This window comes from Hemicordylus capensis, chromosome 3 (assembly GCF_027244095.1).
Source record: "Hemicordylus capensis ecotype Gifberg chromosome 3, rHemCap1.1.pri, whole genome shotgun sequence".
NCBI classification, from domain to species: domain Eukaryota; kingdom Metazoa; phylum Chordata; class Lepidosauria; order Squamata; family Cordylidae; genus Hemicordylus; species Hemicordylus capensis.
Genome location: NC_069659.1, coordinates 286,596,640 through 286,618,738, shown reverse-complemented (window position 1 = coordinate 286,618,738; position 22,099 = coordinate 286,596,640). Strand labels below are relative to the sequence as shown.

General features: G+C 45.3%; 2 protein-coding genes across 9 annotated transcripts in view; one reads left to right on the top strand and one right to left on the bottom strand.

Annotated features, from left to right (window-relative positions):
- LOC128349107 (prominin-1-A-like) overlaps nucleotides 1-13,628 on the top strand; it is a 74,149-nt gene extending 60,521 nt beyond the window's left edge. For all 8 annotated transcript variants that reach the window (XM_053305032.1, XM_053305037.1, XM_053305034.1 and 5 more), the window contains 6 exons: nucleotides 1,430-1,510; nucleotides 1,929-1,997; nucleotides 3,861-3,950; nucleotides 4,704-4,816; nucleotides 7,570-7,590; nucleotides 11,509-13,628. In XM_053305032.1, the coding sequence (XP_053161007.1) occupies nucleotides 1,430-1,510; nucleotides 1,929-1,997; nucleotides 3,861-3,950; nucleotides 4,704-4,816; nucleotides 7,570-7,590; nucleotides 11,509-11,560 (426 nt within the window). In that variant the 3' untranslated portion in view covers nucleotides 11,561-13,628. The remainder of the gene's footprint in view (nucleotides 1-1,429; nucleotides 1,511-1,928; nucleotides 1,998-3,860; nucleotides 3,951-4,703; nucleotides 4,817-7,569; nucleotides 7,591-11,508) is intronic.
- A 3,510-nt stretch (nucleotides 13,629-17,138) lies between these two features.
- On the bottom strand, nucleotides 17,139-21,864 carry HPS6 (HPS6 biogenesis of lysosomal organelles complex 2 subunit 3). The gene has a single exon (XM_053305029.1). It carries the CDS (start codon nucleotides 21,862-21,864, stop codon nucleotides 19,414-19,416), a length of 2,451 nt encoding a protein of 816 aa, XP_053161004.1. The 3' UTR covers nucleotides 17,139-19,413.
- Nucleotides 21,865-22,099: the final 235 nt, after the last annotated feature.

Sequence of the window (22,099 nt, the reverse complement as noted above, 5' to 3'; positions counted from 1 at the left end):
CAAGACAAAAATGTATTTATATCATAATGAGTTTTTAAATTTATTTTATTCATTTATGTAATAATTTTTATACTGCTCTATATGCAAGTCCCTGGGTAGTTCACAGGTTTATAAAGCTGTGCAGAAATAATTGTAAGTTGTTTTGAAATTTTAGTACACCAGGGCCTGGTGTGGTGGGTTTTTGTTTTGTTTTTGTTTTGAAAGTCTGATCCTGGTTCAGAAAGTTGATCCAGAGTCAGTTTGATCCTGGGATCCTGAAATCAGTTTTGGTCTGAACTCAGTTTTTCAGTACACTTTTCTTACAGGATCCTGTGATCCTGAAATCAAGAGTAATTTCCAGTCTTTAAGGCTAGAAAACAGATTGAACTTTTGGTGGGAAACTATTGCTAAGTTGCATCACAGAACAGAACCAATTTTGTGGATCAAGCCAGGTTTGATCTGAGGCAAGGTTTGACCTGCTTCTATGACAGGATTATGCTCTTTGCGTAAAAATAAATATTTATTATTTCTATTTTCAAATAATACAATAATATTTTTTGTAATTGACATCATTTAGGGACTCGGCCTATCATAATCCAGCCCTGATCCCAGTGATGGATGTTAATGGTAGTTAATGTGGTGTTAAAGGGGGTGCTAATGGCTGGCTCTGGAACATTAGCAGAGCTCTAGGTGTGCATTTGGGACCATGGGAATTTGCACAGGGCTGGGTTACATCTTTATTTAAAACATTTATCAGCTTTGGTCCCTGGAGTCCTCTTGTGTTAATGGCTGACACCCTGCGCAACATTCCATCTGCCTTTTAGCAGAATGTGTGCATGGTTGCACAAATGTGTTCTTGCACAAGATGCAAGAATTGCACAAACATAGTTGCTCATTGGATGGCTGTTATTTCCAATATGATGTAGTTATATTATATTGCATTATATGCTCCTTTTAATGGAACATGTGAGCAGTTACATAATTATGCAACTGCACATGTGTCCCATTAAAAGGCAGATGGACAGTTGCACAGTATATCAGCCAGTGTTTCTATTGCATATCAAAGGACTTGTCTGGATCTCATGACAGTGGACCAGTGCTGTTCTCTTCTGCCCACTGGGATATGTGATGTAAGCATTATAAGGGGATCTTCTGAGTGGGCTGCCAAACAGTGTTCTCTCTAATTTTGTTCATCTGTGTGAGGAATGAGTTTTGTTCTGGGCAGCAGGATCAAGGCAGTGTAGGTGCATGTGCATTCAGCATGGGGCCTTCCTGATTCAACCTGAGCGGGATCTAAAATCAACTGAGCGGACATTTAAAAAAACGTGTGAGTGCGTGCAAACGCGCACACCTTAGAGGGAACACTGCTGCCAAACTGATCATGAGATTGGGACATTGTTTGTGTCTGGCTCTTCCAGTGAGTTAACCTGACAGTGCTGTGTCTTGCCAGGGACTGGTGAACTCCACATTAACAGCAGTAGAGGAAGCACAAAGATTTATGACGCAGAAGGCAACAGAAGTTGTCAAGAATGTGAGTCCTTGACCCTGTTCCCCGGTGGGGGTGATGGCGCACACTGATGGGTATCATAGGTTTGGATTTAACCCTCTGCATATAGAGGAATGCTTAGGCCCATCCCCAACATTCTTGCAGGGACCTGGCTGCCAGAGCTGACACTCCAGTGAGCCAGTGATGGAACTGGAGAAGAATAAGCAGAAGCTTCTTAATGTTCAAGGGCATCTGTTCCCAGGGTGCAACACGTGACCCTAAGAGGTCAACAATGCTTCCTTCCCTGCAAGTTTTCTAGACCCTCCTTTCCATTTCTTTTCATATAGACCTAACAGGGTTTGGACAGGAGTCCATACTTAGGCCCCAGAACGAAAAGCCCTTTGAGTTCAGAGCACATTCTGAAGTACTTTAACCTCTAATTTGTTTCTCTGCTTACAATTAGGAGAGCTCAGCTTTTGTGCACTTGTTGCTGGGTTTCTTTGAGTCGTATCTGGACTGGGCCAAGAGCATTGTAAGTAATGCCAATTGTTGTTGCTGGATATGTAGCTTAACCTTTGGTGACGACAAAGTCGGAGTTCATCTTTGCCCTTACAGTTCTTATTTATTTTATTATTTATTTAGTATATTTGTACACTGCCCCAAACCCACCTCTCTATGGGGTTGACAACAAACATAAAATAAATTAAAACATCAAAACAATTCAAAACCACAATTCCAGTTAAAATGCTTGGGTGAAGAATTGTATCTTAATAGTCTTTTAAAAGGCTGTCAGAGATGGGCAGGGAGCACATCCCAAAGTCTTGGGGCAGCAACAGAGAAGGCCCGCCTGAGTAGGCACCTAATGAACTGGTGGCAACTGCAGATGGACCTCTCTGGATTATCTCAGTGGGGAGTGGTGCTCCTAATGACAATGCTGTGATGTGTTGGATGAGGGATAACCAACTTATTGGAGACTTAATCCAATAAGATAGAGGTACTTATTGTGCGAGCCACCTAATGGCACAGCAGGGAGGCACCCTACCTAGAGAGCAGGAGGCTGTTGGTTTGAATCCACACTGGTGTGTTTCCAAGAATATGGGAAACGCCTATATCGTGCAGCGGCAATATAGGAAGGAACTGAAAGGCATCATCTCATACTGCACGGGAGAAGGCAATGATAAACCACTCCAGTATTTTACCAAGAAAACCACATGGCTCTGTGGTCACCAGGAGTCGACACTGACTTGATAGCACAACCCAACACCAACTTATGGTGCAGGGTTGCAACTCAAGAGACAATTTTGATCTGCCGGTTCTAGATGGGGTCACACTTCCCTGGAAGGAACAGGTATGCAGTCTGAGAGTCCTTCTGGATCCAAACCTCTCCCTGGTGTCTCACGTTGAGGCAGTGGCCAGAGGTGCTTTCTATCAGCTTTGGCGGATAACGCTAGCTGCATCTGTTTCTTGAGATAAATGACCTCACAAGAGTAGCACATATGCTGGTAAACTCCAGACTTGATTACTACAAGGCACTCTATGTGGGGCTGCCTTTGTACATAGTTTGGAAACTGCGGTTGGTACAGGATGAGTCAGCCAGGTTGGTCTCCGGGTCATCTTGGAGAGACCATACCACTCCTATATTTAAAAAAATGACATTAGCTACCAATAAGTTTCTAGGCAAAATACAAGGTGTCGGTTATAACCTATAAAACCCTAAACAGCTTAGGCTCAGGGCATTTAAGTGAACTTTTTCTTCATTATGAGCCCCATCGCCTGTTGAGATCATCTGGAGAGGTTCATCAGACAATTTGCCACCAGCTTGTCTGATGGCCACACAGGAACAGGCCTTCTCTGTTGCTGCCCCGAGACTGGAACGTGCTCCCTACTGAAATAAGAGCCTCCCCATCAATGACAACTTTTTAAAAGTCTCTAAAGACACATTTATTCATCAAAGCTTTTAATTAGATTTGTGGTTTTAAATTGTCTTAAGGTTTTAATTCCTGTTTTAAGTTGTTTTATGTTGATGTTAACCGCCCAGAGATGGAAGTTTGGGGTGGTGCACAAATACAATAAATAAATAATGGAGGCGACGTTCTCTTAAATAGTTTGCATGTCTAGTAAACCTACTCAATTCACTGGGGCCCAATTGCATCATTGTGCCCATCCCATGGCCCCAAGAACAGGTCAAAGCAAAGTTGACCTTAAGGGAAATGTACTGCATTTGTTTTCTGGGGGCAAAGGTAGTTGCTGGGTTCACAGTGCTGGGATAATAAGGGGCTGGGTTGGCAACATTTGTGAGGGCAACATGGTGAGGAGGCTTCTGTAGGAGGAGAATGTGGAGCAGAATTTTCGTTTCTTGCTAGTCATGATATTTTCTTATCTTTTTTGCTGGCAGATAAGAGGGCAAATGGCCCGCTGTGGCCCTGTGGCCTGGACCTTGGACAGCGTGCATACCATTGTCTGCAATTACACTATTGATTCTTTGGTGAGGGAATCAAGAGGAAGACTGACCAGAGGGCAGCATTTGTTGTAATTGGGATGTGTGGGCAGCATGGGTCAGCATAGGAAGCTGCCATACACTGAGTCCGACCATAGGTCCATCTAGCTAAGTATTGTCTACACAGACTGGTAGCAGCTCTCCAAGGCTGCAGACAGGAATCTCTCTCAGCCCTATCATGGAGATGCCAAGGAGGGAACTTGGAACCTTCTGCTCTTCGCAGAGTGGCTCCATCCCCTAAGGGGAATATCTTACAGTGCTCACACATCAAGTCTCCCATTCATATGCAAACTGCTTAGCTAAGGGGACAAGTCATGCTTGCTACTACGAGACCAGCGTGCATAAGGGAATGTAGGGTAGCAAGGATGAGATGGAGAGATGGCGGTTTCAGCTCAGGCTGTGGGAGTAAGTTGGCTTATAGGTAGGAGATCCACAGATATTCTGTGTTGGGCCCTGGGTTTGTGGAGGCTTTGGGGAATGTAAAGCTTTGTTGAGGGATAAAGACTCTTGATTTTCAAAAGGGGAGGAGCTGGACATATGACCTGCACATATGACAGCAGTGCCTCTTGGATAGGCCCTGGGAAAGGAAGGGTGTGTGTGTGTGTACGCATGATATGTGAGGATATATCCTCCAGCAGTATATTTCCCCCTGGGGCATGTCTACTCTCTGGCATCAAGATGGAAGCTAGCTGAGGCTGTGGAAGTACCTTTCCAATAACAAGTCTCCCTTCTCTCTTGCAGAATGCCTTCTGGTTCAGTCTGGGGTGGTGCACCATCTTCCTGCTGCCAAGCATCATCTTGGCTGTGCGACTTGCCAAGTTTTACCGCAGGATGCGTGTGGCTGACCTCTACGAGTAAGAGTGGCCCAAACGGCTGTCAGTCACTTTGCCTAGGACTACTGACCTCTCCTCTCTTCTAGCTCCCCACTTCAGGTTTTATTTCAATTTGCTGGGCCCCTAATTCTTCTCTCCCACCTTCTCTGAATGGGAAGGAATGGTAGTGGGTGGGGGGCAGCAGTGCCTCCCAGCTTTCCCCTCACAAATGGAGGAAGCGGGATGTGGAGGCAGCATATTTCCCACCTCTTCACCCCTGGAAGTTGGAAGGAGGAGAAACTGAAGCCATTCACCAGGTGGGAGGGGAAGAAACCACCACCAAGGATTTCGGTGACAGCTCCTCCCCCTCCCCTCTCCCTTGGCAAATGCGTGTTCTGAGCCCCCTGTGCCATCCTAGTGGGCTCTAGGAGGAACTCTCTTTCTCTAAGGGGAGGTCCAAAGGATGCTGTGAGTCTCTTGTGCCACGACTGCCTTCTTCTCTCACCTACACCCTATCCGCAGATGGGAATGTCCCTAGATGATCTCATTTGTGGATGGGGAGGTGAGTGGGAGAGGGCAGCTATGATGTGAGACCTGCAGGATCGCTGCCTCCTTTTGGCACCCCTCATATGGTGCTTGGACGGTGCCTAACTTGGCCAACTCCTGACATTGGCTTTGCTGTCTTGGCTTGGACAGAACCAGAGGTGTAGGCTCCCCAGTGTGGCTCCCTTTCTTGTGAGCATAACTGCTTCCCTAGAACAGCTGTAAAATTCTCCCGCTCCTGTGATAGTGTCCGCCTTGAAGTTACTAATGGCACTGCTGGATTTCAGTGTTCTTGCTGCCGCTGCCACTACTGCTTCTTCTTCTAAGATTTTACTATGGTGTCTTATATTATTTTACTGCATCTGCTGTTTTAATTGTATACCACTGTTTTGTCACCGAAGAGCAGCTTATAAAGTTAAATAACAAACAAATCAGTACAACAGTGGGAAACAGTGCAGGGGTTCTCTAGAGCAGGGGTTCTCAACATTGGATCCCCAGATGTTTTTGGACTTCAACTCCCATAATCCCCAGCCCCAGTGGCCTTTGGTTGGGGATTGTGGGAGTTGAAGTCCAATAACATCTGGGGACCCAATGTTGAGAATCCCTGCTCTAGAGCTTCACAGGAGAGATGTTACCTGCAGCAGCTTCTCCAAGGTTGCAGGCAGGAATTTCTCTCAGCCCTATCTTGGAGATGCCAGGGAGGAAACTTGGAACCTTCTGCATACTAGCACACAGGTGCCCTTCCCAGAGTGGCTCCATCCCCTGAGTGAAATATCTTACAGTGCTCACACACATGTAGTCTCCCATTCATATGCAATGAGGATGGACCCTGCTTAGCAAAGGGGACAAGTCATACTTGCTACCACAAGACGGAAGGGGAGTAGTGGAGCCTCAGATCTTTGGCTACCCATATGACGGAAATGAAGTGAAATAAAACCAGCATTGCTGCGGCTTCCATATCCTTACTGGATACAGGTAAAGTCTGACTGAATGGAAGCTCCAGTCATGCTGACTTTGTTGCGGTCCCAGTTCAGTCATCTGGATATGAAGCAGTTCTACATGAAAACAATGATCTTAGGCAGCCATTACAGTTATGGTACATGGGAGGTACTTGCTTATCTGACTGGAGAGAGGATTCCTATTGTTAAACAAGGTAGGACTGGGGTAGCTGAATCTGGATACAATTGCCTTTCACCTTGTGCCTTTATACAATTGGGTATTAGGATAATTTTGTGATACCACAGAATTGTCTAATAGGACAGGAACTTCCAATCTTGCCTTTCTGTGTGTCTTGTGTTCCAAAATATTTTGAAATATCTCAAGTGAATGTTTATTTCTTTTAACAGGAATTCCTAGCCTTGGGTCCCTAGATGGAATTCAGCCATAGTGCCTGGGGATGATGGGAGTTGTAGTTCTCCATCACCCCCAGCCACAATGGTTGAAAGCCATCTGGGGACCTAAGATTGGGAACCCCTATAATAAGAAATACAGAATCCCTTGAGATATGACAGAAGACTTACAAGATGCACAGAAAGGCAATGAAGAACTACAAAAAATGCTCCAAAATGGCTAGGATAGTTTCTGTTTCAAATTCTTTCTCCAAGTTCTGGATGTATTTTATAACATGGAAGTGTTATAAGAAGTCATGTGACTTTGTATTTCCTATTAAATAATTCTGTGGTATCACACATACCAGATTCTCCATACAATTTCCTCTTCTCATCTTGTACTTAGATGGTTGGGTGCCAAGAGCAATTTTTGTTCATGATATTACAACTGTGGCCCCTGCATTAGTTCTTGATTCTCATGCTAACCTCATGGCCCAATTTTACAGCACCCAGTTTTCCATGTTCTGCTACCCTCAGACCCAGAACATGCATGTACTGGGGCTATTCTCACGACCAGCAAAAATTGGGCTAGGAAAGCCTAGCCCGATTTTTGCTGCTCATGTAAACGAGCCCGGTGGTTTACAAGTAGGTAACCTGCTTAATTGCCCTTGCCCTTAGCTGAGGTTAGAGGAGCGAGTGCTCCGCTAACCCCATCTTTGTGCTCCGCTAACCCCATCTTTGTGCTCGTGTGTTGCTGCAGCGAATACCACCTATTATAAGCATTTTGAGGTGTTAAAGGTGCTCTTCTCTTTAGTTCACTGCCCAGGTTAGGGATGAGGGGCTTAGTCTGTTTCCTAGCCAGCCTTTGAGGTAATTATCTTGTGGAAGAAGCACACCACTGACACTCTCCCTTTCTCCTTCCAGGGACGAGGAAATGATGGAACTGTAAGTATCTGATGTCTACATCTTTTGCCTGCCCTATGTATTCATTTATTTAAAATGTTTATACCCCATCCCTCCACTGCTCGGGGTGGATTACAACATTAATGAAGTGGATACAATATAAAAATTAATATAATTATTTAAGTTAAAAGACCAAGCTAAAACCACATTTAAAGTTTCAAATTAAAAGTTATAAATAAATTATAAACCAAGAAACCTGCCAGATATATAATAGCAGCAGATAATATATTTAAAAGCCTCTCTAAAAAGATTTGTTTTTAACTGTTTCTTAAAAACTCATGGTCTGTGCTACAGTATATGGTGCTGGAATTCAAACAGAAAGCAGCACTAGACTAAGGACACTGCCATATAATTGGGATACAGGGAAAGAGGGCCAATAGTGGGAAAAGAATTTGAAGTACAGAAGCCATTTAGACTTTTCAAGACAAAGCAGAAAGTTCTCTGGTGTTGGTGGCTGAGATGGAACAAATGAGTGCTGTGAGTGGGCCCTGATATTCTGTCTTTACACTAAGTTGAACTAAAACTTGCATGTTGGACCTAGTAGCAGAGAGCAAAGGGCCTGGGATGCTGCCAGGAAGAAGTGTGGCTGTGTGCTTAGCAGTCTACACTGAACCCACGAAACCCTACCCTGGCTTGAACTGAGATTGAGGGTCTGAGCTGTAGGAGATATTCTTATGGGGTGGGGGGGACAAATGCTTATTGGTATTTTTTACAAGGTCTTCACCCCTATAGAAGGAAAATAGGTGATAGTATTGCAATACTTTCAGCTTTCAGTGTGCTTTCATTGCCCTGACTATTGGGCCTGCAGCAGCCAAATTTGCAATGGTGTTTTAGAACTTTTAAAATGCTTTTTAAACGTGTTTGAAACTAAACTCTAAAAAAAAGATGTTTTTATTGTACAAAGAAAAACTAAAAGTTGGTAAACATAAAAACAATAAGACATTTTGGTGTGACACACCATTCCCAAGTAAAACAAATGAGCACAGATGAAAACCTCAGTTCCGCAGCTATTACATTCCTTACACATGATAACACACAGTTCCCTGACTGGCAGGGAGATAATGAGTGAGGGTGGGGGGAGAAGGGGGAAAACACCTGATTCTTCTCAGAGGAACATAGGAAGCTGCCATATACTGAGTCAGACCATTGGTCTATCTAGCTCAGTATTGTCTTCACAGACTGGCAGCAGCTTCTCCAAGGTTGCAAGCAGGAATCTCTCTCAGTCCTATCTTGGAGAAGCCAGGGAGGGAACTTGAAACCTTCTGTTCTTCCCAGAGCGGCTCCATCCCCTGAGGGGAATATCTTACAGTGCTCACACTTCTGGTCTCCCTTTCATATGCAACCAGGGTGGACCCTGCTTAGCCAAGGGGATAAGACATGCTTGCTACCACAAGACCAACTCTCCTCTTGGCCATGGTAATTTAAATACCAGCAAACCCTTAATGAATCTAGCTCTTTTCCAACTCTTTAAAACAGGCACTTCATACCCATTCTTCCTAATTAGGTTTTCAGCTTTCTCTCTAGATTCCTTTTGATATTCAGGTGTGGAGACATCCTCTGCCTCTTTATCACATTTTTCAGAGTTTGTATTTTCACTATTTTGATATTTAAAATATCATTCATTACTGATAGATTTACACGGCAAACCCAGAGAATCTTGGAAAGACAGGGGACCGGGTCTCACAATCAGTGAGAGCCGTTTTTTCCAAGTGGGAACACAAGTGGGGAGGGAGCCCTGGGCAGCCAGATTGGCCGCCCACACAATTGCTGGCTCCGTGACGGAGCCGGTGGGGGCGGGGGAACTCGGGGGCCGCACTGCCCCCGGAAGCTCCAGTATGCCCTGCGCGAGCACGCAGGGCATACTGGGGAGACCCCCAGAGCTGGGAGGCAGCTTTTCGCCTCCCCTCTGGGGGTCTACTCATGAGTAGCTGCGGCGCAGAGCCATGGTGTGGCTACTTCATGATCAGATAGCCCAGGTTTGCGGAGTGCTCGCTCCGCAAACCCGGGCTAAGGGGAGGGGTACTTGAGTGGGTTACCTGCTCTAGAACCACCGGGCTCGCAGCCGAGCCAGGTGGTTCTCACAATCAGCAAAAATCGGGCTAGTGGAGGCTAGCCCGATTTTTGCTGATTGTGAGAACCACCTGGCTCGGCTGCGAGCCCGGTGGTTCTAGAGCGGGTAACCCACTCTAGGGAATTAAGGTGAATGTGGTTTGCACAGCACCAATGACACTTAAACAATTGTTATTTAACTCTAGATTGTATGATAGGAGATGTGATGTACAAGTTTGTGAAATTTGTGAATAGAGGGTAGGAAACTGTAGAAAGAAAGGTACAGTATATAAAATTCAATGCTTAGATTGCACTTCATTCTATATTGGGGGATCCGGCAGGTCATTGAAAGACAGATATAAAGAACATCTAGCAGATATGAGGCATTGTGCAAAGAGAATGAAACCCTGATCATTGCATATGAGAATTAAGCATGAAGGCCAAATGATGCCCACTAAAATATCTATTTTAGGGATTGAAAGGAACCTATAAAGAAGGAAAATCAAAGAAGCATTATTTATAGAGAAATTGAGACCTGACATTAATGCTTGGGAGGCACTGGCCAATGAAATGAAGTTTATTAGCCTCTGAGAAGAATCAGGTGTTTGTCCCTGCTGCCCCTCGCTCATTATTTCTCCGCCAGTCAAGGAACTGTGTGTCATCACACCTAAGAAATTTAACAGCTGGGGAACCGAGGTTTTCATCTATGCTTATTTGTTCTACTTCACTGAGGATGGTGTGTCACACCAAAACATCTTGTTTTTGTTTACCAACATTTAGTTTTCCTTTGCGCAATAAAAAGGTTTTTTTGTTGAGAGTTTGGAGTTAATATGCGCATTGCATTGCTGATATATCGACTTATTTTGAAACTAAAACTGAGTAAAGAGGCACCTTTTAAAAGTGGTGATTCTCTTTACTAAGCAAGGGGAGAGCAACAGGCCCTATCCATCCCCAGCACAGCATCTCTCCAGTAGCTGTTGCTGGTGTCTATCATGTTTCTTTTTTAGATTGTGAGCCCTTTGGGGACAGGGAGCCATTTTATTTGTTTATTTATATCTGTGTAAACCAGTGTTCTCTCGAACAAGGATTCCCAGATGTTGTTGACTACAACTCCCATAATCCCCAAACAAAAGGCTCTGCAACTTGGGGTTCTGGGAGTTGTAGTCAACAGCATCTGTGAATCCCTCTTTGGGAACTTTTGTTGAAAAGCAGTATATAAATATTCATCATATTCTTATTTTGAAAACACAAAAAGTACTATAGGATTTTATCAATGTTGTCAGAGGAATGGAAATGAACTTTATTTATTTACGGTCAGTGACCAAAAGAGAAATGTACAGTCATTAATAACTCAAAATCACATAAAATCCTTATAAGAATAAAATTGGCAGGAATGCCCTCCAAGGATTACTCCATGAGAAGAGTACAACAATTGTACATGGTTACCCTAATCCTTTCCTCTGTGCAAAAATGACTGTAATTTAACCCTAATCATTTGAGGGTAGGTATAAAAAAGAGATAACAACACACAGAAAAGCTGTAAGTGCAACAATGCTATCACCTATTTTTCCACCTCTAAAACAGACATCGAAAATCACTGAGCCTTCATCCTTGAGGTGGCATTGATGGCCCAACATTTGTGGGCCTGGCTCATGGGCCAGAGTATATTTATCTCCACTTCCACTGCAGGACACTAAGACCAGTTCAGACTATGAAAATGAGGGCATTCCTGCATGACTGCTTTCTCCAAGTAAAATTAAAAGTCCTGTCGTCCTCAGATCAGTTTTCCCCTTCCTGTCCCTACCCCACAATCCAGTCCATGCCTCAGACTTTCTCTCTCAACCTTTGCAGGTCAACAACATCAAATATGTTCCAAATGCCTCGAGCAAAGCTGAGGAAGTAGTGGCTCCTTTTCCACCTTCCATCTCCGAGTAGCACTGAGGATGACTCATTAATGTCTGTTCAGCTCCTGGACTTCTCTTGCCAGTTTTGATCACCACTCAGCAGCAAATTCTCCCTGGACAAGACTATGAGGGTAGCAGGGTTATTTCCTGCAGAAGAGACTGCTGTGAATCACTGTACTCACTCACAAGTCCTGTTACACAAATGTGCAGGCCTGGCTGTGTTCCCAGTAGAGTCTCTCTCTCTCTACAATATTCACTGTAGAATACTGTAAACTTGCATTCCCTGCACTATGTTCTTGCTACAAAGCCATGATCTTGCCACTGGGACTGCAACTTCTTGCACTGCAGCATGGCTGTGGGGTTTGCATATGTGTGCCTTTAAGCCTCAGTGCCTGGCATGTTTTAAATGCCTGTGGATGACGTGAATTGACTGGCCATTTCTGACCATAGTGATGTAGAAAGTTGTTGGTGCAATTACCTCATCCGGAAGAGATGAAATAACGCTATTTGTATGTGAGTGCGCATGTGTGTGTACCCCCTTCCCCCTCAGAAGGGCATTGGATTGGAGGAGACTCTGGGCTAGGAAGAGTTTAACTGTCAATCATGAGCACTGAGCATCCCAGGAAGCATCCTACAGAGTAGCATGGCAATTGCCTCTCTACAGTTGGGCCCATTTCCACCTTGTGTAGTTCTGTTGTTCTAAACTAGAAACTGTGGCCTTCCAATGTATGTGTTAGATCTACACAGTGCATATTCTGGATCCTTTAAGGCAGGGATTCCCAACCTGTGGTACTCCAGATGTTGCTGAATTACAACTCCCATCACCCCCAGCTACAATTTATTGTAGGATAAATGCACTACAATAGGAGTTGTAGTTCAGCAACATCTGGACTACCAATAGTTGAGAGCTCGTGCCTTAAAGCATGACTCTTATGTACTAAGATGTTGAGAATGGACTCTTGCTTTGAAATTTAAGTACATGTTCAGGCTTAGATGTGCCTTATTCGACCAGATCACAATCCTCTCTGCAAGAATCCTAGTAATCAGCAGGTAGCCCACCAGATGTTAGTCATTGGTCAGTACCCACTGCTGCTCTAGAGTCCAGGACTGGCTCCTTTCTTCACGGTGTGAGCCATTCCTAAAAACTACTGCATAGTTCTCACTCTTTGTATTGGGAATGCACATTTTGCTTTAGGCTCTGCCACAGTCAGCACTTTGTCACATTTCATTTTCTCCCTTGCTGTCCCAGTAGGTATCTCATGTGTATTCTACACCCATGTTTCCTTCCCTGTCAATGTCTGAGGCATTGGCATTTTAGAGTTTTACCAAAAAAATAGTGAATTTATGCAAGTACACCAATACCTTTCCCAATAAATCAAATGCATTGTGCCAAAAGTGTTCTCTCTTTTCCAAAAGAGGAGGAGCAGGGGAGAACTCTGTGATTCAGGAGTCCCCAACCTTGGCTTCTCAAATGTTTCTGGATTACAGTTCCTATCATACCCAGCCACAATAGCCAAAGGCCACTGGGGATGATGGGAGTTGTAGTCCAACATCACCTTGGGACCCCTGCTCTAATAGAATCAGAAGTGGCTTAAATCAGGAGGGAAAAGTGACAAGTTATTTTCAAAGGCTCCAGTAATAAGATGGGGCATTAACAGTGGTCCATAAATAGTCAGATGAGTGTACATTTTTCACTTCCTCCAGATCAATAGCAGTCTCAATTGTGTGCATCCTTTTGGTGAGAAAACATAGCAGGAATCCAAAACAGGTTGCAGGTACTGAGATGCACTGCACCTCCTCCTTGCATAAGCAGTAGATTGTGCAACATTACTAGAAATGCTGACCTGGATGTAATCTTGGAATATATTGAACCACTGGAAGTCATGAGTTTAGGTAGGTAGATAGATATCTTCATTTTGGTCACTGACCAACAATATTAGTTTAGGTATGTCTGTTATTTCAGTGATTTCTTGGTTGGAAAAAAATTATCTCCTCCACCCTGTTATTGTTTCTTATACACTACAAATCAGATTCCTAGCATTGTAAATAAAATGTTTATGTACTTTCCTTCAGATTCAGCAGGGGCTGCTTGGGTGTGGACCTTGATCTTGTGGGATTGAGCCAATTATCTTTGAACTCAGTTTTGCACTGACTGGACAGATTCCCCAGTTAATCAAGCACCTTCTTAAAGGCTGTTTTTACTCAAATTGTGTGAGATCCAGCTCTGTCTTTCCCCTAAAATTAGTGCTTGTGGAGTACAGAAATCACCAAGAGGAATGGACTTGGGAGAATGGCTCTGATATCGATTGGCTAGTACTTGTACCTGATAAGGAACAACATAACCTCCTTTCATTTATGTGTCATTTTGCAAACTTTAAGATGCATCATCTGCTCACTGGAACACCAAAATTAGAATACACAGAAGGCTACCTGCTGCCCCCTGCAGCAACACTCCTCTTTCACTTGTTCAGTTTTGAATATTGTACTTTAATCCTATTTAGTGCTGTGGAACCACCCATCTCTTAATTTAAAAACAAACAGGCATGGCTGCTCTGCTGCAGTAATGCTACTATATCCAGTAGTCTAGGACAGAATATTAGTAACAGTAACGTATATCAAGACAGACAAGCACAAATGTCGAATTATAAAATAAAAAGCAGAGTGTATTGAACCATCAGGAAAGGTAGCTCTTAAAAAGCGTTTTACAGCCACCTTTGATTATGGAGTAGGGAAGTTCGCAGTGTAGGTTTGGAGCCCAGCTAGAGTGACAATTCCATAAGGGCAGGTTATTGTGAAGCAGACCATACACCTTAAGGCTAAAGGAGGTGTGTTGATTGGGTGGGGGCCCTTGCTCAATGTTGCTGTTAGTTGCTAAAATGTTCTGAAATGAGAGAAAAAGGACTGGTAGATATGGCATGAGAAAGCAAATGAAACCTTGCCCGAGGAGCACAAAAAGGGTTTGGAGTGGCTAGATTAGGAACCTCATTGTTGTGAAGCACAACAGATTTTTTTTTGTCAGTGAAGGGCAAGGTTCCTAAATATTTCTGTACTGAGTTGTTGAGAATATTGTGCAGGTTTGTTATAAGAACATGTTATTCTTGTTGCTTTGTTGTATTATGGCTTTTGAAATAAGCTTCCTATCATTGGCAGTCCCTATCCATTCAGCCAGATTTCTTCTAAGAACAGAGCAGCTCCAGTATCTCAACTAGGTGTCTATAGAAGGCCAATAGTATCTTAAGCTGTCTCAGATGTATGCCAGATGTATAACTACACTAGCTTCTTCCCCATCTCTCTCCAAGGCCTGTTGTGTGAAAAAGCCTGGTGGCATATTAAATTTGATCCAGTTTACTACAGCATAAGTTTCATAGATAAGCATGTGCTGCACCAGATGCAACAGAAACCATCATGGTGTGATATCACCATAAGATATGTATAGAAGCCAGTTCCCAGCATTCTGTCACACTCTAATGTGACAAGCAAGTGGATCACAGCAAAGACTGCAGATAAAGCAAGTTTAGTTTCCTCCCACACCTAGGAGGGAGCAGTAACCATTCTCCTGTATAAAACAGGGCTGCCTAATTTTAGCCCTCCAGCTCTTTGTGGACTACAGCTTCCATCATGCCCAACCACAGGAGCTAGCAGTTGGGAATAATGGGAGTTGTAGTCTACAGGAGGGCTGAAGTTGTGCAAGCAGCGCTAGTATATAGACAAATAAAGCTCTCCACTTGGGAGTGCAAAATCTGTCCTTCACTCCAACAGTACATGAGCATACCCTGACTGACAGGAATCTCACAGGGTCTGCACTGAGTGTTTAAGTAGACTAGTGCACTGCAGCCCCAGGCTTCAACACATAGAAGCCATTCTTTCACAGACACACTTCAACAGTGAAGAAAGGCATTTTGCTAGTGCACAGTCTTGTTTAGAATTGTTTAAAAGCAGTAACTGATGACACAGGTGATAGAACTGTACAAATGATTGTTAGAAGTTATGGTTTTCAATACTGATAAAACAGGAAGGGTTACACACAGAAGCAGGGAATTTAGAACAAAGGCACTTGTATGGGAAGGATAATGAAACAAAATAAAATAGCAAGAAATGAAACAAAACAGAAGCGAGTTGCTTGTTTATTTTCCCTCGCCACACCACTTCCCATTCTAAGGAGAAGGAACTTTGACCAGACTTAATATTGAAAATCAAACAACTATGATTTTTCTATGTTGAGAAATCAAAAGAATTAAGAGAAAACAACCACAACCGGGGGGGGGGGTGGGATACCAAAGAATGAAGAGAGCAGTGCCTCAGTTTACAAGAGAGCCTCGGCCAGATTGACTGGTTAGTGCAATATTCCCAAGTCATACAAAACTCTGTGAGCCCAATGTTTTGCTCTTTGAGTGAAAGCTTTTATCTACAGTGTTTGTAATGTCAGCAGACAATTGGTATACTTTATTTTAAAAAATCAATTATAGTGACCCTTTTCAGAGTTTTATATTTAAGCCAAGTCTTAGATACCTAACGTTTAATGTGGTATAGAGCATTTATAGGCTGCTTAATGGCAATAGAAAAAGCTCCACTAAGCATGCCTATCAGCAGAGACTCATCCAAAAAGCAAGGATCACCTTACCCGGTTTGTGACCCTCTTTTTAAAAATGCTGAGCATAGCTATCTGTGACATCAGAAGCAATTCTTAGAGGTGCTCAGGGAACCAAGTATGTCATTGGATCATTACACAAGTGGATCATAAAGTTCAACAGTTTGAACAGCAGGGAAGTCTGGCAAGACCGTCTTAGCTCCTGTAATGACTGCAAATACTGCTGTTAAACATGATCTTGACATGCTTTCCCACTCCGATGGTTAGTGCAGCAGAAATGCTTTATCCTAAGCCAGTACATTCCAGTGCCCACCTCCTGCTCTTCGAGGTGTACAGATAAAAAGCTACAGCACCCAGTGGGAAAGAGTAGTTTCTGAAGCATCAGATCAATCATCATCATCATCATCATCCACTGCTACTTGTAAATTTAGTAAAGATCCATCTCCAAACCAAATGAGTGTCTTGCTATATGTGTGAGTTCATACCATGAGGAAAGACTTATTCAGGCTAGTTTTTATACCTATTTTTGTGCCAACACTCACCTGTTATTTCTGCCTCTTTCCCTTCCTTGATTGTATAGTTCCATCACTTCTCTCTACCTCTTTTCTGCTTGATTTGGCACTTTTAATCTCCCCTTTGCTGGAAGCCCCAGTCAGGGAACCTAGAGTGGACAGTGACTCCATACTATTTCCACAGGAGAAGCTGGACAGCTGCCAGCAGAGCTCTTGTGCTGTGAATGTGACTCAGCAGACAAAAGGTGCATTGATTGCTAGCACAGCAGCTCACTAGCTGCAGATCCCCTTCCCAGCAATCATTTGTTTTCTTACTGGAGGGACTTTCCTGGGCCAAGGAACAATTTATCTGCTGCAATTGTTCCTCATTAACAAGTGGCATCCAATCTGGTTCAACAGCTCAAAGGGGGGAAAAACACACAGCTGGGTGCCCATAATTTCTAAGCCAGGTACTTCACAGCCAAGGACAGACATCTCTTTCAGGTTGTTCATCTTTTAATACTGCACACAGGCCACAGAATGACTTCAGAAACCAGGGATTGTATTAAAAACAATAAACTTGTTTGTCAAGATTAGCATAAAACACTCCTTTTTCTCTGCCAAGTTACTTGGGGAAAGCTGAGCACAGATTATTCAAGGATGTCATACAGGTAATTTCTCTCTCCTTGCCTTGGAGGCCCCATTACAACAGTAACATCAGAAAAATAATTTAAACATTGATGCCCTGCAGTGTCAAAGTCCCATTATTTGTGCAGAAGGGGGAGGGAAAAGGCTTGTGTATAGTTTGGGCAGAGAAAGCTTGGTCCCAATAGAAACTTTTGCAACCTATCTACACCCTCCTCTCCAAACTTTGAAGCAGGAAAGGAAAGAAGCTATCTCTTCTTACTCTTAAAAGTAATTAAAACACTGGCTCTAGGCTGAGGAAATGTGAGTTTTCTGAGAATATGCAGAGAGCCTGTGAGCAGCATAATTATGAAGTGTGGGCTGACTGGGTTTGAGACGAGTCCTGCTCTTGTACCCTTTTGCCTAATGCCTGAGAAGGCAGTTCAAACCTCCACAATAACATACTTCCTGCCTCTTGTACTGAGTGTTGCCATATCCTCTCTCCGGGGGAGTGGAGGGTGATCCAGAGTTGTCCATGTGTGATGCAACTCCTCTATCTCGCTAACCCCCTAAAAAGGGACAGCCCACAACAACAAAGAAAAGTATTTGCTCAGCCCACAATATATTCCGACAACTAAGGTATTGCAGAAGGCCTGAACCTTGCCAGAGTATATGCTGTTTACTTGGAAAGCAAGGGCAGGGCCTTGTCTGACCAGTGACCATTCTCTGCTAAACAGTTACCCAGCAGTCAGCAAGCCTGAAAGTGAGGAAAGAAGTGGAGTGTACAGACAACAGAAGCATGACCAGGTCTTCCTGAAAAATCCAGACAGCCCTGCGAGTAGCAAGCCTTCCACTGTCTTGCTCCACCTCTATCCCATAAACTGGCTATGGGGCAGCAGCTAGGCCCTTTCTTTTTTTTTTGACAGACAGGAAGTGCACAGCGACCTGCTTGTTCAATAAGCTATATCCCAACTCTGCAAGTAATAAACTTTGCATTTTAAAATGATTCCAGGAATCCTACAAGGTTTATAAAAATGTTCTCTTTTCTGGAAGAGCTAAATCCCATTTCTTTCATTCCCATCCACAGGAGATGTCCACAGTAATGAAACCCTTGCTAAGTTCATGCATGGATGCAGGTTAGAAGGGTCATCCCCTGTGGTACTGACTGATAGAGGAGTGTAAGATATTGACAAGCATCAAGGGCTGACTATATTACTGCCTTATTCCAAGCTGCATCATTCTTCCTCGGCCTCAGAGAAGCATTTGCTTATTCCTTAAGTCTTTGAAGGTCCAAGCATCAGTCACTAGACATTAGTTACACTGCTCTGGTCAATACAGAAGGCACAGCCAACTCCAGTAACCGCAGAACCTCCTCAACTGGCAATTCCTTCCACTTTTTCAACACAAAAGATAAGGCCACTAAAGGGGACAAAGGTGTGTATGTATTTCCATTCATATGCAATGGAAATAGTGGGGGCTTCCCCAGCTATATGTAAATATTGCATGCTCACACACTGCTTGTGCTGCACCTGAAGCATTAATCTCTAGACAGAAACAGGCAGTTCACATGCTCTCATTGTGGTAGTTTCAGGAGGAAATATACTGACCAGTGAAACCTAGCAGCCCACAAGCTGGCATATTTATACCCAAGGCAGTAGATATTACAAACAGCATCATGACAGAAGCTTAAAAGCATATCTTCAAGGTCAAAGCAAGGCAGTTTCCCAAAAACACTAAGCTCACATACAGATATTAGTGATGTGGACTGACAGTTTTACCAAGATGCAGGGGAAGATTAAACACCCCAGCCACCAGCATTATTCATAAAATAGTAATTCAGAGAGCCTCAGAATTTGGGCAACAATATAGCTCTCTTCTATGCAACTATTTGCTCTTAAGGCACCAGAAACCTCTAACTTCTGCTCCAGGCTCTGCACTCGTCCAAATAAAGCCATGAGTAGTCCAAAACTGCTGGAGATTTGCTTCCCATTTTGGCAGGGGCCATTTGACGATACTGTTAAGTGGGGAAACACAGGCCGAAGATCCTGCCTCAACCAGGACCAATGGCTTTAGATGCCTTTTGCCTACCCACCCCCAATCTCTGAGCTTGCATCTTGTTCTATACTCTCACCACCTCAAACCATATGTGCTAGGTGTGGTTCTGCAAAAGGTCTGGCCCTTCCTGAGATGCAGCCTTTGGAGCCACTCGCTGGTGCCTAGGTGGAGTTGGTGGGGGGAAGACTGGCCCCTGTAACACATCACCATAGATTTCATCCTGACCAGATGGGCACTGTGCCAGTCTCTGTAACAGTGGCTTGAGCTGGCCAACAGTAAGCAGAGATGCTCGATCTGGATGAAAGGGAAGGGGATCAAGTTCTGTTGGGTCTAAGTGTTGCTGAATTACACCGAGGGCATCAAAAGCACTCAAGTCTGCTGGGCAGAGCTTCCACAACATGTCCAAGTAGGGGTCCAATGCTCGGTGTCGGGCAAACTCTCCTAAGAGGATGATAAAAATCTCCTTGTTCAGCAAAGGGCTTAGCATGGAGAACTTTTCTGCTGCCTCCATTACACGCTTCCACCTCCCATGTCGGACAAGGAGACCCATAGCCTGCAAGATGGCTTTGGGTCGCTGGCTACATAGCAGGAGTTCAATCTCCATTTCCCCATCCACCACAGAGCGGCTGCTCTTCCTCATCAGCACAGCCAGTGCTCTTTTGTAGAGAGGCACACCGCCCTCGGGGCCCTCCTTACTGCTGTAAGTCCAGGAGGCGCCTATGTACTGTTGGGAGAGTTCCACAAACTGAGGCAGCCATTTAGGCTTGAACTGGTGAAGAGAGAGACAGATAAGTTCAAAGAGGGGGACCACCCCATTTAGAGCCACCTCCTCTTGCTTACAGAGGCTGGACATTGGTCCCCCCAGAATTTTCTTCCATACGTCTGGAGTGGCTCTAGCTACCAGGAGGCCATCACCATTCTGTTGTAGCTGCAGGTGATTCTGAATGGCCTTCCAGGACGCCTCAGGGAAGGAGCTGAAGATGGCATTCAAGTAAGCCAGGTTCTCCCTGTTTAGGTCCAAGTGCAGAAGGCGGCTGAGCTCTTGTTCCACCAGCTCTTCGCCATAGCTCTCCACCTCACTTTCCGAGGCCCCGACCACACAAGACTTGAGGAGTTCCAGGTTCTGGTAGCTCTGCAATTCCAGCTGCATTGTGCTGAAGAGCTTGGCATAAGGCTCTGGGAGGGCCCTGGTCTTCTTTGTCTTTGAAGCAAGGCTATGGCACAGGATGGAGGAAAGGGCAATGGGTGCCTGAAACATGCCCCCTTTCTTCAGTTTCTCCACAGTGAGCTGAGAGCTGCTGAGGCTCCGCCGCTGATAGTACTTGCAGGCCTCTTCAAAGACCATCTCCACCAGGGCAGGCTCAGGCTCACTGTCTTTGTCAGCACTAGAGAAGTCAAGGCTGTAAATGCCATTTGGAGCAAAAAGCTGCAGTTCCTCCTGCTCCTCCGTGCTGAAGTCCAAGAAAAGCACTTCTTCGGTGCTCAGGGTCTTCTTTTCTATCAACTGTCTACTGTTTATGTCCACAAGATAGAGAACCCCTCTCATCAAACAGGCAAGGGTATCCCCAAATAGCTTCAACTGGACCAGTTCCCCTGGGGACAAGGCACTCCTCTCCAAGTCGAAGATGGGTCTCCACACCCCGTTAGGTTGAACCATGTCTACAGCACCTGCTCTGGTAACCAGGAGGAGTCCTTTGCAGCTGGCGACAGCACAGCTATGAATATCCAGAGTTTCCATGGATGCCAGGAGCCCCACATAGCCCAACACCAACTTCTTGAAGTCCACTTCACTGCCAGGGTGAAAGGCTTTAGTACAAATACAGCCTCTGGAAGGAGCCGCAATGGCAATGTCAGCATTTCCAGGTTGCCAGATGAGGACAAACTTGGCCACGCCAGAGAGCGTGGCTGGAGTGGGCACCAGGAAGATGCCAGAAGGCGAGGCCAGCACTTGGTAAAGAGGGCTGTTGTGCAAAATGATCTTCAGGGGGCTCAGCTGGGCTCCCTGCTCCCCAATCTGAAGGCTTCTGGTGCAGATACAGTACCCAAAGGCTCTCCGCTCAGGGGTCAGGTGGGCATCCGAGGGGGGCCTCTCCTCGCACCACACGAGGCGGCTACCCCAGCTGCAGATGGAGACAATCCGGGCACGGGCTCCGTGGCACAGCTCCAGGCTCTGCAGCAAGCGCCACCCGACGGCAGGCACGAAGCGCCAGAGTTCCGTCCTGCCTTGCTCCCAGATGATCGTCAGCACCCAGGAGACCGCGGTGGCGGGGCTTTCCAGGAACAGCAACCCCACCACGGGAGGCTGAGGAGGCTGCCAACTCCTCTCCAGATCGCCCCCGTCGACGCCCAGGCGCTGGAAGGCCACGACCCGAGCCTGGGAAGCCGGCTGGTTCCACAGCAGGAGGAGATGTTGTCTGTCCGGGCTGACTAGGATGCGGCTGGGCGCTTCGCCCGGGCGGCGCTGCTCCAGCTGCTCGCGTAGGCAATGGCCGCGGACGAAGTCGCCCCAGTCCGAAACTTGCCGCAGCGTCCCAGCTCGCTTCATCTCCGGGCGTCCGCGGCGGTTGCCGTCCACATGGGGGAAGGTGTGAGGCGAGACGGGCCGCAGCAGGGCCAGACGTGGAGCGCCTCGCTAGCTCGCCTCGCCAGCAGCGGCGCGGTTATTCTGCCTCCCCCGCTAGCCGGGAGCGAAGCTTCTTTCTCCCGCTGTCTGGCGCTCTCCCCGCCATGCCGGTGCGCCTTTCCCTCCCTGGATTATCGCAATCGACCCTACGTGGCCC

What these genes read in the sequence shown, in the direction of transcription:
- HPS6 (XM_053305029.1), bottom strand. Translation starts at nt 21,864, where the DNA reads ATGAAGCGAGCTGGGACGCTGCGGCAAGTTTCGGACTGGGGCGACTTC.